The 14,988-nt window shown below is 34.9% G+C and overlaps 1 protein-coding gene across 5 annotated transcripts in view; it reads left to right on the top strand.

Moving 5' to 3' along the window:
* Positions 1–14,988, top strand: part of LOC111146810 (vacuolar protein sorting 13 homolog B) — a 755,552-nt gene that overhangs the window by 308,465 nt on the left and 432,099 nt on the right. For all 5 annotated transcript variants that reach the window (XM_022502501.1, XM_022502502.1, XM_022502500.1 and 2 more), the window contains one exon: positions 11,410–11,519. In XM_022502501.1, coding sequence (XP_022358209.1) covers positions 11,410–11,519 — 110 coding nt within the window. The remainder of the gene's footprint in view (positions 1–11,409; positions 11,520–14,988) is intronic.

The raw sequence follows: 14,988 nt of genomic DNA, 5'->3' as shown, positions 1-14,988 counted from the left end.
AAAAAAGAAAAGAATATATATATATTAGATAAACTAGTTAAAAACATTAAAAAAGAAAAGGGTAAAAGTTAAAAAAAATTTAGCAGAGGAAGAGAGAAAAAAAAATTGAATTAACTGCAAGACTAAAGAATCATGGGGAGAAAGCCATGAGTTCTTTGCTTTGCTTTCTCCTCCTCTGGAATTCCGCCGCTCTCCTTGGTATTGAAACTGCACTCCTTGGTAGGTGATCTTGGTCCCGGCTGGATTTCTTGTTGATCTTCTGTGGGAGGCGCCTGTTGTAGTGACTCTCAAGTGTCTTTGTCCCAGGTGGAATTGCACCGCCCTTACTATGGGCCAGGCTGAGTAATCCGCTCGGGTTTGTTTTCGGGAGCTTTTGTTCCCTGAGCGCTTTCCGTAGAGTTTCGGAGGTTGGGAATGAAAATGGCGGCCTCCCAGTCTCTGGCCCGGAGGAGCCGAGAGCTTGGGGCCCCACTCCTCAGTGAGCCCTCAGAAAACAGTGCCCAATTACTCCCATCTGCCTGGCCTCCAGCAGCGCTCCGAGCTCACTGAGCCTGTGACCGGTTCACTGAGCCTGTGACCGGTTCAAGGTAACCCCGAGCTGTGAGCTCACTCCTCGGCTCTGTCTCTGTAGCCGGCTTCCCTGTTCTAATACCTGCAAGCTCTGCGACACTCAGTCACCCCCGTCCTTCTGTGACCCTGCGGGACCTGAGGCCATGCTGACCCCGCGTGGTCTTCACCCCCGTTTAGCGTCTGGAGCGATGTCCCTCAGTGGAACAAACTTTTATAAGTCCTGATTTTGTGCTCCGTTGCTCCGCTGCTTGCCGGGAGCCAGTCCCTACCCCCACAGTCTATCTTCCCATCGCTTTGGAGTCACTTCTCTGCCAGTCCTACCTTTCAGAAAGTGGTTGATTTTCTGTTTCTAGAATTGCTGTTCTTCTCTTTGATCTCCCAGTGGATTTGTAGGTGTTTGCAATCTTTAGATAAGCTATCTAGCTGATCTCTGTTACCTGAAGTAGTCTCAGCCTGCTACTTCTCCACCATCTTGACTCCTCCCTACCCAAAACCATTTTTTGAATAGACTCTCTTTTTTCCATTGGATACTTTTTCCTGCTTTGTTAAAGATTAATTGACCGTATAATTGTGGGTTTTCTTTTGGACTTTCTATTCTTTTCCATTAATCTATGTGTCTATTTTTGTGCCCCAAATGGTATCATACTGTTTTGGTTACTGCAGCTTTGTAATATAACTTGAAGTCTGGAACTGTGACGTTCTGACAGTTTAGGGTCTTTTGTGGTTCCATGCAAATTTTAGGATTATTTGTTCTAGTTCTGTGAAAAATGCTCTTTTTATTTTATATATATATATATATATATAGTTTTAGAGTTTTATGTCTTGAATGTGGAGGTGGAGGAGAAAACTTTGAAATACCACCAATTATTAATTGCTGACACAGTTTGAGATTACTATTAAATCTCATTTGTGAATTATTTGCCAATTGAGAAATAAGACACACGAGTCAGATAGAAGGAGACCAGTTATTAACTTAATGTCTGATAAAATTGACTAACATACATTTGATCTTGAGAGAATGGAAAAGAACAAACACATTTTGTTATAGGAAAAAGAAAAACACACACACGGTCTTGATGATTCCAAGTCTTATGCCTTCTCTGCCCCTGAACTGGACTGAAGAAAAATGTGCAACAGGATGAGCTGTCTCCCTTTCAGTTTATGACCAAGGAATACAGATAGCTTCTTCATGTTGCAAAGTGAGCATGTGTCAGTGTTTCACACATTAGGCTGTTGTCTAAAGCACTCATAACCTCCCCTGTCATCCTTGTTCTGAAATGATTTAATTCTTATTTACTGAGAAAGCTGAATTGAGTCAGTGGCTGAGCTCTATATTCTCATTGTTGTACTTCGCCAGAGAATGGAAAGATCAGTGGTAGTAGGAAGTCTTAATGGTGGAAGCTAAGCTAATTTGAATCAAAGGGTACATGAAATTTGGTTAAATGGAAAGAAGAAAGTACATACATACATACATAAATAAGTGCTTAATAAATATTTTTATGGGCACCTGGGGGGCTCATTTGGTTAAACAGCTGCCTTCGGCTCAGGTCATGATCCCATTGTCCTGGGGTTGAGTGCCTTATTGGGCTCCCTGCTCCGCAGGGCCTGCTTCTCCCTCTCCCTCTACCCCTCCTCCCTGCTCATGCTCTCTCTGTCAAATAAGTAAATAAAATCTTTAAAAGATAAATATTTTTATATGATGTGAATTAGACTTAATGGTAAAATTGCTAAGTTTAGAGGACAATGACAGAATCCACAATAAACTGAAAAATAAGACAAATGCCTAATTACACTGTTTTACTTCCAAGTTACCACCATCCTGTTGTTTCTGCTGTATGGGCATATATTTATTTCTTTGTGTAATTGAACGCCATATTGCATTGTTATTATTCCTACTCTAAATAGTCATGAGTGTTTCAAAGGAGATTTAAATATATATATTTATATATATAATATATATTTGCATGTGTGTCTGTATATAAATATAAGTGTAACTGTATATATAAATAAAAATACCATATTTTTAATATACTCTTTATTTACATATTTAATCTTTCTGGTGTTCTTGATTCCTTTTCTAGAATTGAATTTCTATCCGGTATATTTCCTTTCATTCTAAAGCATTTCTCTTGATTTCTAGTAGTGCAGGTTTTTAGAAGACAAATTGTTTTCATTGTTTTGTTTTGTCTTCATTTTTAAAGCATATGTCCAGCGGGCATATAAACCTAGGTTGTCTTTTCTTATTTTAGCACTTTAAAGATACTGTTCCATTGTCTCTGTATCGGCATTATTCCTGATGAGGAGTTATCCTTAATCATAGTTCCCTTATATATTTATTTTTTCCTGAGTGACTTCAAAAAATTTTTTCTGGCTTTGGTTTCCTGCAGTTTGATCATGATGTGGCTAGATCTGTTTTTCTTTTTAATTATTCCTCTTGGAGTTTGCCTATTTTTTTCTTTTAACCTGTCAGTTGATATTGTTTATAAGTTTTGAAAAGAAATTTTCAAAGAATTCTTCACTTCCAATATTACATTTTTTTTAAAGATTTTATTTATTCATTTGACAGAGAGAGAGATCACAAGTAGGCAGAGAGGCAGGCAGGTGGGGGGGGAAGCAGGCTCCCCATTGAGCAGAGAGCCCGATGCGGGACTCGATCCCAGGACCCTGAAATCATGACCTAAGCCGAAGGCAGAGGCTTTAACCCACTGAGCCACCCAGGTGTCCCCATTATTACATTTTAAATCCTAACGTTTCCGTTTATTGCTTTTTCATAATTTCTCTCTCTACTGCAGTTCTTCTTTGGTTCATGCATACCGTCTACCTTTTTCACTGTATTCTTTAAAATATTTATCAGAGTTTTAAAATCTTTCATAATTCCAGTATTTATGCTCCCTTTTGAACTCGGGCTATTGACTGTTTTCTTTTTTGATAATGAGTTATTTGTTTTTCTATTACTGTGCTTCATATTTTTTAAAATGAATGCCAAACGTTGTATATAAAAAGGAATAATAGTGCCTGTGGTAGAAAAACGTTTATGCTCATAAAAGAACATGCTTCTTCTTCTGTAATGTAATTAGTATAGTTGAGTTGTGTCTGGCTTTTGCTTTCTTTTTTTCCTTTCTCTTTATTTTTTAGTTTTTATAATTGAAGTATAGTTGACATACATTGTTATTTACAGGTTCATGACATAGTGGTTCAACAATTGTGTACATTTTACCATGCTTACCCTGTTAAGTGTAGTTTCGGTCTGTCACCATAGAACATTACTAAAATATTATTGACTATATTCTCTATGCTTTATGATCTTTGTTTTTATTCTCTAGGTGACGTGGGTCTGGTTCTTGCTTTACTTATGTTGAGCTCGCTGTAGGCTTCACATTTTTTGAGCCTGTGACCGGTTCAAGGTAACCCCTTGGTTACCTTGGTTTGTGATTTTGCTCTTAGTTCTTTGTGATTGGTTTGTGATTTTGCTCTTAGTTCTTACCTGTATGCACAGACCTAACATGCCTTGTTTGCTTGTTATTATTTGCCTCTAGGGGGATCTATCTTAGTTCCTCTTTTCTTCTCCTAGTCACAGATAGCCCTGATTGGTGCTCACTGAAAAGTTCACAACGACTGTGGGATTTCCTTTAGTTTCCTTCTCTGCTCTCAGAAGTCATCAGGCTCCATGTGCCTGCATGTTACTGGGGTCCTCCTCATTTCTCCAGTCCTGTGCCCTGCCATTCTCATGAGTATTTGGTGGAGGTTTGTTGAAAAGAGATGTCAGGTGGGTACACTCCTCTTGTGTCTGGTATTCTCAGGGATTCTAAATTGTCGTGCCAGTCCCCAACTCATCTTTAAACATTTGTTAACATTTCTCTTCTTAACAACATGTTTCTTCTCCAACTTCTGCGAAGTTGGAGTTTCTGCCAATTTCTACCAAGAATGAAAGCCACTATTCATTCTTTCCTGCCTAGGGCCTTTCACTTTTAGGATTTTTGTTCATTAGGTTTCTTTGCAAACCCTGCTGTATTATGAATGTTGAAAAGCTTTGATGAGTTGAAAAGCATTATATGGCTTGTTTTTGCCCTGATGGAATAGAGTTCTGTGATTTTCTATATCCTATGGGAAAGCATAATAATTTTTAATTAAGTAACATGAGCTACCGTATTCACATACCTAAAAGTCTTATGATTCATTTATACTAAACTTGACAATTACCTTGGCTAAAGTTACCCGTGGTTGGCAGCTCATCCCTGCTCTGTCATTTCTTGTCTGTGATTACTCTATCTTGCCTTTATTCTCCACTCATGTTTTTGATTCTTTCTTTTTTGTTTATTTAACAGGCTAAAATTCTTGAAATTATTCTTAAAAATTAAAGCAGCAAATAATTTCTTAAGAGCTGTATGAATCTAAAATGCCCTTAATTTACTATAGCTATGTAATAGAAAAATAGTGAGTTTTAGCCACTGAAGCTTAGATGAAGATGAATATGTCTGTGTTTTTGTCTCATTCATTGGTTTAACATAAAATGCAGGGTACTTGCCCACTTTTATACCTCAGTATTTCACAAGACCATCTCATTGGCTTGACAGAGTTTCTATAGCTGACAAGAAGCCTGTATATTTAATTGTAATTCTATGCACCTTTGGTCTCTCACTCTTTTTTCATTTTCATTTCATTTTCAGCTTAGGATGTAACTGAAATGACAGTGGTGCCTTGGTTTAACTAATTTGTGAAGTCTGGGTGGAATGTGCGTAAAGGAGCCATTTTTGGCAGTGAGCAGAGAAATAAAGCACACTTTTCTTATTAGTTGTCTCCCAGGCTAAAATTAAACAGAATAGTATATTTCCAAGTTTTAGTGATTTATGAGGAATCTGTTCTGAATAAACTCAGAATCAGACCAGTTGTCTGTGTGCTTACATGTCAGAACTTGTGTGTTATTTTTAAAGGTGACGTCCCCTGAATTGAGTATAATATGAAAATATCCCTTTAAATTTAAAAGAACTTTATAATTTTAACTAATTTGATATTAAATTAATAGATTATTCTCTTTTATCACCTATTTAACATTCACAGAGGTCCAGTCTGGCTATGTGTCAGTCAGTCATCTCTGATATAATGTAATCTATAACTTTCATGAACATTTGTTGAAGTATTTTAACTTCTTTATAATAAAATAAGGCTTTAAAGGTTAGTTTTCACATGAAAATATTTGATGCATTTGTTTTCCTTTTCCTTTCTATAAAATCTCAATTAAAAAGGAATGCTACTAATTCACTGAGAAAGTTTTATAAAAAACTTACCCAACACATTTAATTTTTGACACAGCTGAAAGGACTTTTACAATAACTTGCCCAATATGGAGAATGTCTGTAATTTTCTAATTTACTTTTGTCCTTTGAAGTTGTCATACTATTAAATTTATAAACTGCTTTGTTTGTATAGGGTTTGTGGGTGTATTTTTCATCATAATTAAAAGAAGTTTGTGTTTATCCTGAGAATATGTATGTAGTGAGTTTTGTCTGCATGGCTATGAAAAAGGGTGAGATTTCTTTGTCTTTGCATCTCTTGATAGAATCTCTGTGATGCACATCACATTGTATTTAATGTTAATAAATAATAAAAAATGATTTCTTCCCCCCCAAAAAAGTAAAAATAAAAAATGTTTGTATGTGCCTTGTACTTGAGATGCATAATATTAGAACAAACTTATCCTGATATATTTGTTTTTAAAATTACATATAATTTCTGTGTTTTCTTCATTATCTTTTAAACAGAACACTTTGTACATACAAAAGAATATATATAACACGTAAATTTTGAAGTAAAATCATATACTCAATTCCATTTATTTTTTTGCTGAGAAGTTGATTGTCTTTGCTTTTAATCCCCAGATGATCATTCTTGTTGTTCAGGGTGCTTTTTAAAAAAATCTTCTTTTCCCTTCAGTGTTTGTAGCTTCTTTCTAATTAGTTTAACAAAATATGTTTATGTTTATTTTTTTTATGTTTCATTTAATTTCCAGTTAGTTAACTTACAGTTTAATATTAGTTTCAGGTGTACGATTTAGCGTTTCAACAATTCCATACAACACCCCGTGCTCATCACAGATAACCCCTTAATCCCCATCATCTATTTTACCCACCCCCTTACCCACTTCCCGTCTGGTAACCATCAGTTTGTTTTCTATAGTTAAGAGTCTGTTTCTTGGTTTGCCTCTCTCTCTCTTTTTTCCCTAATAGTTATTTGTTTCTTAAATTCCACATTTGAATTTAGTCATATGGTATTTGTTTTTCTATGACTTATTTCACCTAGCATAATGCTCCCTAACAAATGGCAGTATTTCATTCCTTTTTATGGCTAATATTCCATTGTGTGCATATCTTCCATTCATTCCATTCCATTCCATTCCATTCATCAGTCAGTGGACATTTGGGTTGTTTCCACAATTTGGCCATTGTATATAATGCTGCTGTAAACTTCGGGGTGCCTGTATCCCCTCAAATTAGTATTTCTGTATGCTTTGGGTAAATACCTCGTAGTGCAATTCCTGGGTCATAGGGTAGTTTGTTCTATTTTCAACTTTTATTTTTTAAGATTTTATTTATTCATTTGACAGAGAAAGAGATCACAAGTAGGCAGAGAGAGTGGGAAGCAGGCTCCCTGCTGAGCAGAGAGCCCGATGTGGGGCTCGATCCCAGGACCCTGAGACCATGACCTGAGCTGAGGCAGAGGCTTAACCCACTGAGCCACCCAGGCACCCCTATTTTCAACTTTTTGAGGATCTTTCATACTGTTTTCCACAGTGGCTGGACCAGTTTCCATTCCCACCAGCAGTGCAAGGAGGCTTCCTTTTCTCCGCATCCTTGCCAACCGTTATTTCTTGTGTTGTTGATTTTAGTTATTCTCACAGGTGTTAGGTGATAATCTCATTGTAGTTTTAAAATGCTTTATATGTTTTGGTTTTATTGAGTTGGTTTGGTTTTTTTTTTGTTTTTTTTTTTTTTTTGGTTTGAGGCTTATTGTCTTTCAACAATTTTGTAAAATTCTCAGCTGTTAAGTTTTTAATAATATTGCCTCTTCCCCATTTTTGGGTATCTCCCTCTGGACATGTTTGATCTTCTTACTTGGTACTCATATCTCTTAACCTCATTTTCATAACCATTTTTCATTTTTCTGTTTTGGATGCATTCTAAATGAGCTCATATGCTTTCCCCATTTCACTTTTTTTCCTCTTCAGCTATAGCTGATCTGTCTAGCCTGCCCAATGTGTTTTTTACACCAACAATTAACTATGTCATTTTTATAGTTTGTTTTTCTTTAAAGTATGTTCTTTCCTGATACTTTCTCTTTTTTGATACTCTGTGTGATACCATACTTTTATATTTTAAATAGTTTATACATAGGTGTTTATTTTCTGTATTTGGCTATCTGCAGTACTTGAAAGTCTAAATTTGTTGTTTGTTGCTTTTTCTGACTCTCTCTTAATGGCTTGCTTTCTGTAGTGCTTGCTGATTTTTGGTGAAGAGAACCCTTTACAGATCATAATTTGTGGTGGTTACATGATAGTGAATTAGAGACTTTTCAAACAGAAAATTTTATTCTGCTTTTTACTAATGGCTAGAGAGACACTCCTCAGCAAGAAAATTGAAGTCTCATCTACCACTCTTTTCTCTTGACCCCCATTTAAGAATCCTAATTGTATTCTCTCTCATGGCAACTGTTCTTTTTTTATGTGCCCTTTTCAAGAGGTAACACCTCTCAAATATTTTCAATAATTATTTTGGTGTTTACTTCCATATTTTTAAATAATATGACTTCTCTTGCTCTTTCTTGGTTACTTTAGAGCAAAATTTATTAATATCTTACTCTGGAAAATGATATTTAGCCAACTTTCACTCTGTCCTGCTCACATCTCACATTCTTCTTATATATACCTACTCTCAAAATTGTTATATCATGTTTGATTAATCAGTGCATCTTTTTTTTCAGAACTTACATATTTCTCTTTATAAATATTATTCATGGTACAGTCATGTTGTATGCTGTGATTAGTTATCATATTCTTTATAGCATGTGTTTTTCCTGTATTTAATAATTGTGTTTTATTGCTTTTCTGGGGCCTGGGTGGCTCAGTTGGTTAAGGGTTTGACTCTTGATTTCAGTTCAGGGTCACAAGATGGAGATCTGCATCCAGCTCAGCGCGGCTCTGTGCTGAGCATGGAGCCTGTTTGGGGTCCTCGCTCTCCTTCTCCCTCTGCCCCTTCCACTGCTCTCTCTCTCTCTCTCAAAAATAAATAATAAATGTATCTTAAATATTGTTACTACATTTTTCACGTACCTGTCACTAAATTACTGTTGTTTGGGGAGTCCTGTCACTTTTCTCCAGTATTGGATCTTTTGTCTCCTAGACCCCACATTCTTCTTTCTTATTGCAGTTCCTTTTTGTGGAACACATTTCTTATTGTAAAATTATTAAATTAAATTTTATTATTAAATTAATTAAATTAATTAAATTTATTAAATTAAAACAAATTATATTACAGTGGGCTTATGTGGCAAAAAACACTTCACAGTAATTTAAACCTAACTGTAATTTCATTTCTTTATATGGAATTTAGAAAAATCTTTTAACTTTTAAGATTGAATTATATATTCTTGAATTTAAATAAGAATTTTAAACTCTCCATTTAAAAGTATGCAATTAATTTCTTTAAAAGATTTTAATACTTCTTATATATTCTATAGGAAAAATATATATATTAAATTATATTTTCTAATTGACTTCAGTTATGATTCCCCTTTTCCAGTCATCCTGTATTTATCTTCTCCTATTCATTCCTTCCTGATATGTATTTGAGTGACTCATTGCTCAGGAGCACACACATTGTTACATGTGGGAAGTGTTACATTTGGGAAGTTACAAGTGGGTGGGATTTCTGTTGTCTCTGAATGCTGCCCAAGAATCTACACTGAACATTCAGAAGCACCAAAATGTGGAATAGGAATACATATGACAATTTTTGCTCATTTGAAAATTCTGTGCAAAAGTTTTTAAAAAGAGGATATTTCTCTTGCTTACTCTCCTCCATCTTTCTATCTCTAACTCTGTGTGGTTCACTTTTCATAGGAGTTGGTACTAATAGTAATTGTATTGTTTAAATAATCTGCAATGTTATAGAATGAATGGGCTTTCGTACCTAATCCAAGAACTCATCTACCTTTTATTATGACTCTCTGTTCCTACCATATGGCCGTTACTTTTCTAGATACTGGAGATATAGTTGAGAGCAACATTGACAAATACCTCTTACTTGGTACTCCATATATCTCAACAGAGCTAATAATATTTTATCAAAAAATATATGTAGAAATGCAAAAATGTATTCATGGTATCACATAACCTGCACATAAATTATGAATGGGATATTATGCTTTAGTTAAGTTCGATGTGAGTTGCTTTTTATCACTGAGGGACTAAAATACTTTGTTAGAATGGAATTGCAACTTGTTACACTTCAGCTTTGTGTTTTATGTCAGAATGTTAGCCTGTATTTCATCTAGGCAGATCTCTTGCTTCTGTATGTTAAAAGCTATAATTTGCAGTGATTTACTGAGTGGTTATAATAATCCTTCCTTTCACATTGTGAATTAAGTTTGTAAAATAAACAAAAAAGGGAGATAATATTCTATTCTCATGACCAATATAGAAATTGCTTTTGCCTAAAAAATAAAGCTTCTTATTATTAAAGACATATTCACTTAAAAATTTTTTTAATATTTAAATGCAGTTTAGTTAACTTATACTGTATAATTAGTTTCTGGGATAGAATTCAGTGATTCATCGGTTGCACATAACACCCAGTGCTCATTACATCAAGTGCTTTCCTCAGTGTCCATCACCCAGTTACCCCATTCCCTAGGCCCCTCCCCTCCAGCAACCTCCCCTCCAGTTTCCTATAATTAGGAGTCTTATGGTTTGCCTCCATCTCTGTTTTGTCTTATTTTATTTTTCCTTCCCTTCCCCTATGTTCATCTGTTTTGTTTCTTAAATTCCACATATGAGTGAAATCATGTGGTAGACATATTCGCTTTTAATGAGATAATTCATTTTCCATAAAATTCATTATTTTTAAAGCGCGTAATTTAATGGTTTTTAGTATATTTGCAAGGTTGTGCAACAATCACCATTTTCTAATTCTGGAACATTTTAATCACTCCCCAAAGAACTGCGTACCTATTAGCAGTTACTTTCCATCCCCCCTCCCCAAGCATTGGCATCTGCTAATCCCACCTTTTTTCTCCGTGGTTTTGCTTGTTGTAGCCATTTCATGTAAGTGGAATCATCCAGTCTGTGGTTTTCTATGACTGACTTCTTTCACTTAACGTGTGTTCAAGGTGTGGTGCAGGCATGGATCAGTACTTTATTCATTGTGATGGACAAATAATTTTTCATTATATGGCTCTACCACATTTTGCTTATCCATTCAACCATTCATGGACATTTGTGTTATTCCCATGTTTTGCTATTATGAATCCTGCTTTGAAAAGTTGGGTACAAGCTTTTGAGTGGACATATGATTTTAGTTCTCTTGGTACATACCTAGGAATAAAATTCTTGGGTCATATTGTGACTGTATATTTTGCTTCTTGAGGAAATGCCAAAGTGTTTTTGAAAATATTTGCATCATTTTATGCTCCCACGAGCAGTATATGAGGCTGGAATTCCTCCACATCGTTTTGTCCACCCTTGTTAATTTGTCTTTTCTATTACAGCTGTCCTACTTGGTGTGAAGTGATATAAAGCTTACTATTTTGTAGGAGGAATTAACACAATTTTAAAATCTTGATTTTTAGGTGCTGTACTTCTTTGTAGTGTACAAGGAGTAGCAGTTAATATTGACCCAGTCTTATACACCTGGCTCATTTATCAGCCACAGAAACGAACCAGTAGACATATGCAGCAGGTGAGAAATTTTTATAATTTACTCTTAATGAATAAATCTTTTTCTTAGTCATTTGTTACAGTTATGTATTGTCGGAATTGATTTTTTTTTAAAGATTTTATTTATTTATTTATTTGACTTGCAGAGAGAGAAATCACAAGTAGGCAGAGAGGCAGGCAGAGAGAGAGGGGGAAGCAGGCTCTCCGCAGAGCAGAGAGCATGATGCGTTACTCGATCCCAGGACCCTGAGATCATGACCTGAGCCGAAGGCAGAGGCTTAACCCACTGAGCCACCCAGGCACCCCTGGAATTGATTTTTTGAATGGATGTACCACAATTCCTTTGTCCTCCATTCTACCCCTTTCAAGCAATTCTATTCTTTCATTTCTAAACAGTAAGTTACTGTTTCATTGACTATTGAAGTGAATTTCTATGCAATTGCTGGTAAAGCAGAAACACTGGAGAGACTAGTTTAGGTAGTTCTATTTTACTAACTTTCTTTCCTTCATAGTGTCTGATGTGTAAGAATTGCGTAGAAAATGTTAGCATTTGTTTTTATTATCTCTGTATTTCCTCTTCATCTTTAGGTTTACTCAACAAGTATTCATAGTGTGCCAAACCCCTGGATTGGGATGGTTGGTATAAAAGAGTTGGGATGTATGCTTATGTAAAAGGGTATAAATTGCAAAGTAAAGAGTACCTAATTGTAGTTCCTGGAATGCTTAAGTGTAATTTTCTATGTCATGATGCTTAAATGGAATTCTTAGAGATGGGTTTTATTTTTCCCATTTTAAAAATGAAGAAACTGATGCTTATTGATATTTACCTACATATTGTCACATGTAGTAAATGGCAGAGCTAAATGTTTTTCAGGCCAAATTTATGCTACCTTGCATTGCATTTTCCTGTTGACTTAATTGTAATTTTATAGTAGTGTAATTGGAATGACTTGGTATTTGTTTTAATATGAAACATTCATGAATTTGCCTGTCATCCTTGCACAGGGGCCATGCTAATGTTCTCTGTATTGTTCCAGTTTTAGTATATGTGCTGCCAAAGTGAGTGCTGCATCTTTTTTCTGAAGTAACTTAAAGCTAGGTGATAGAAAAATACACAATTTTATAATTAAATAAGACAAAAATGGACTGAATATTTCAACCCATGTCTCAAGGGGTATCTTTTAAAGGATTTTCTTCACCCTGTCTTAATTTGAAACTACAGCTTCCATTCCCCAGTTTCATTGTTCTTTTTTTATCAAATTGTTAGAGACCATGAGGCACTGTGCTAGATACTGGGGCTACAGAAATAAAAGTTAATTTTTAGTATATCCCTTCCTCTAGAGTTATTTACTGTATTTAGGAATATGAAGGAATATAGCAATGCCATTTTTAGAAATTGCTATATTAGATCTAAATAGGATTATGTGGAAAAAGATAAAGAAGAATAGTTCTCTCAGGCAGATGAGGTTGTTAAAAGGAGGAATTAAGACAGTTGAGCATTACAGCAGTAAACCAGACCGGGAAGGTTGCTCTAGACTGAACTGTGTGAGCAGAGGAAAAACAACAACAACAACAACAACAACAAAACCCCCCCACTAATTTGTTAAGAAAGGAACCTTCAGTGATTCCAGACTAGAGCCAGTTGTTATAGAGACTGGTAGGAATTGGAAGCCAATTCATAAAAGATTTTTTTTTTTCTTTAATACAGAGTGTTTGCGACTTCATCCTGAAGGGTAAAGAAGAGCTATAGGAACCTGATATAAAGAGATTTGAATTTTAGGAGATTTCTATTCTGTTTATTCAACAGAATGTTGAATAAAACTAAAGAAGAAGAGGCAATACAGAGATAATAAAAATGAAAGTGAACATTTACTGTGCAATTCTTATGCATCAGATATTCAGAACGAACATCCGGGCACTATGAGGGCAAACAGGCCAGTAAAAAACAGGACCACCTAAACTAGTCTTTCCACCATCTCTGCTTCACCAGTAGTTGCATAGAAATCCACCTTAACAGTCAATGACACTAATGTCAGGGTGCATTTGAGAAATATTTTAGATGTAAGTTCTTTTAATTGAGCTATAATTGATATGTTAGTTTTCAGTTGTACAACATAGTGATTTGATATTTGTGTATATTTTGAAATTATCACAATAAGTAGTTAACATCTGTCACTACAGACAACTACAGATTTTTTTCCTTTTGATAAGAGCTTAAGATCCACTCTCTTCACAAATTTTAAATATACAATATGGTACTTTTAACTATAGTCATATTGCTGTCCATTACATCTCATGACTTATTTGTTTTTTAAGTGGAAGTTTGTACCTTTTGACCCCATTCACCTCAATTGTCCCCATGAGTTTGTCTTTTTTTTTTTTAATATACCATTTATAAGTGAAATCAATATGGTATTTTTCTTTCTCTTATTTCACTTAGCCTAACTACCTTATTATCTGGTCCATCCATATTGTCACAAATGAGAAGACTTCTTTTTTATAGATGAATAATATCCTGTTGTACTGTAAATTCTCATTGGTTATTTTATAAATGATGCAATTATGTCAAGTTATGCTAGAGATATCCCTGAAGATCAGACAATGTTCCAGCATCTTTTTTTTTGTCCTAGTGTCTTAAGTAGATCGATGCATTTGATTGATAACAACCACCTTTAAAGATTTTTATATTTAATTTTATTTTTATTATAACTATTTAAAATTAAATGTAAATATATATTTAAAAAATTTCCAAGTTCAAAACAGTAGTTTTGTTTAAAAGTAATACAAATACCCATGACCCTACTCATCCAGAGTTAAAATTATATTGGAATAAATATCTTCATAGCTAAATCTTTGGATTTTTTTCTAAGTATTCACTTAGAATATATTTTTGAAAGTGTAATTAATAGTTAAAGGCATGTATTGAGAGGCCTGGGTGGCCCATTCGATTAAGTGTCTGCCTTTGGCGCCGGTCATGACCTTGGGTTGCTGGGATTGAGCCCCAGGTCAGGCTCCCTGCTCAGCAGGGAGTCTGCTTCTCCCTCTCCCTCTCCCCCTCACTTGTGCTTCCTTTTTCTCTTTCTCAAATAAGTAGGTAAATTTTTAAAAATATTAGTTAAAGGCATATATTTTCGAATATTTTGAAGCCTTTGTTATATCGTGACTTACCTTCCACAGTTGGTTACAGTTTACATTTTCACCAGCACTTCACAGTATTACTATTTTACTATGGTTCATCAATATCTCAAAAATATACTTTTAAAAATATACTTAACCTACTATTTTATTCTTACTTTTTTTTTAACATGGGTAATTGAGAGAATAGCGTAATTGATCCCTGTAACTGTATCATCCAGCTTTAATAATGATCACTCATGACTACTCATCTTTACTTTTTAAACTCTATTGGGTAAAAAATGCTAATATTCAGTAGTGGTGAAAAAATAGAAAATGGATAAACTCATACTACTGTTAATGAGTGAAAATCGATG

Source organism: Enhydra lutris, unplaced genomic scaffold, assembly GCF_002288905.1.
Source record: "Enhydra lutris kenyoni isolate GAN:26980312 unplaced genomic scaffold, ASM228890v2 scaffoldscaffold14, whole genome shotgun sequence".
In the NCBI taxonomy this organism is placed as follows: domain Eukaryota; kingdom Metazoa; phylum Chordata; class Mammalia; order Carnivora; family Mustelidae; genus Enhydra; species Enhydra lutris.
This window is presented reverse-complemented; position numbering and strand designations above follow the sequence as displayed.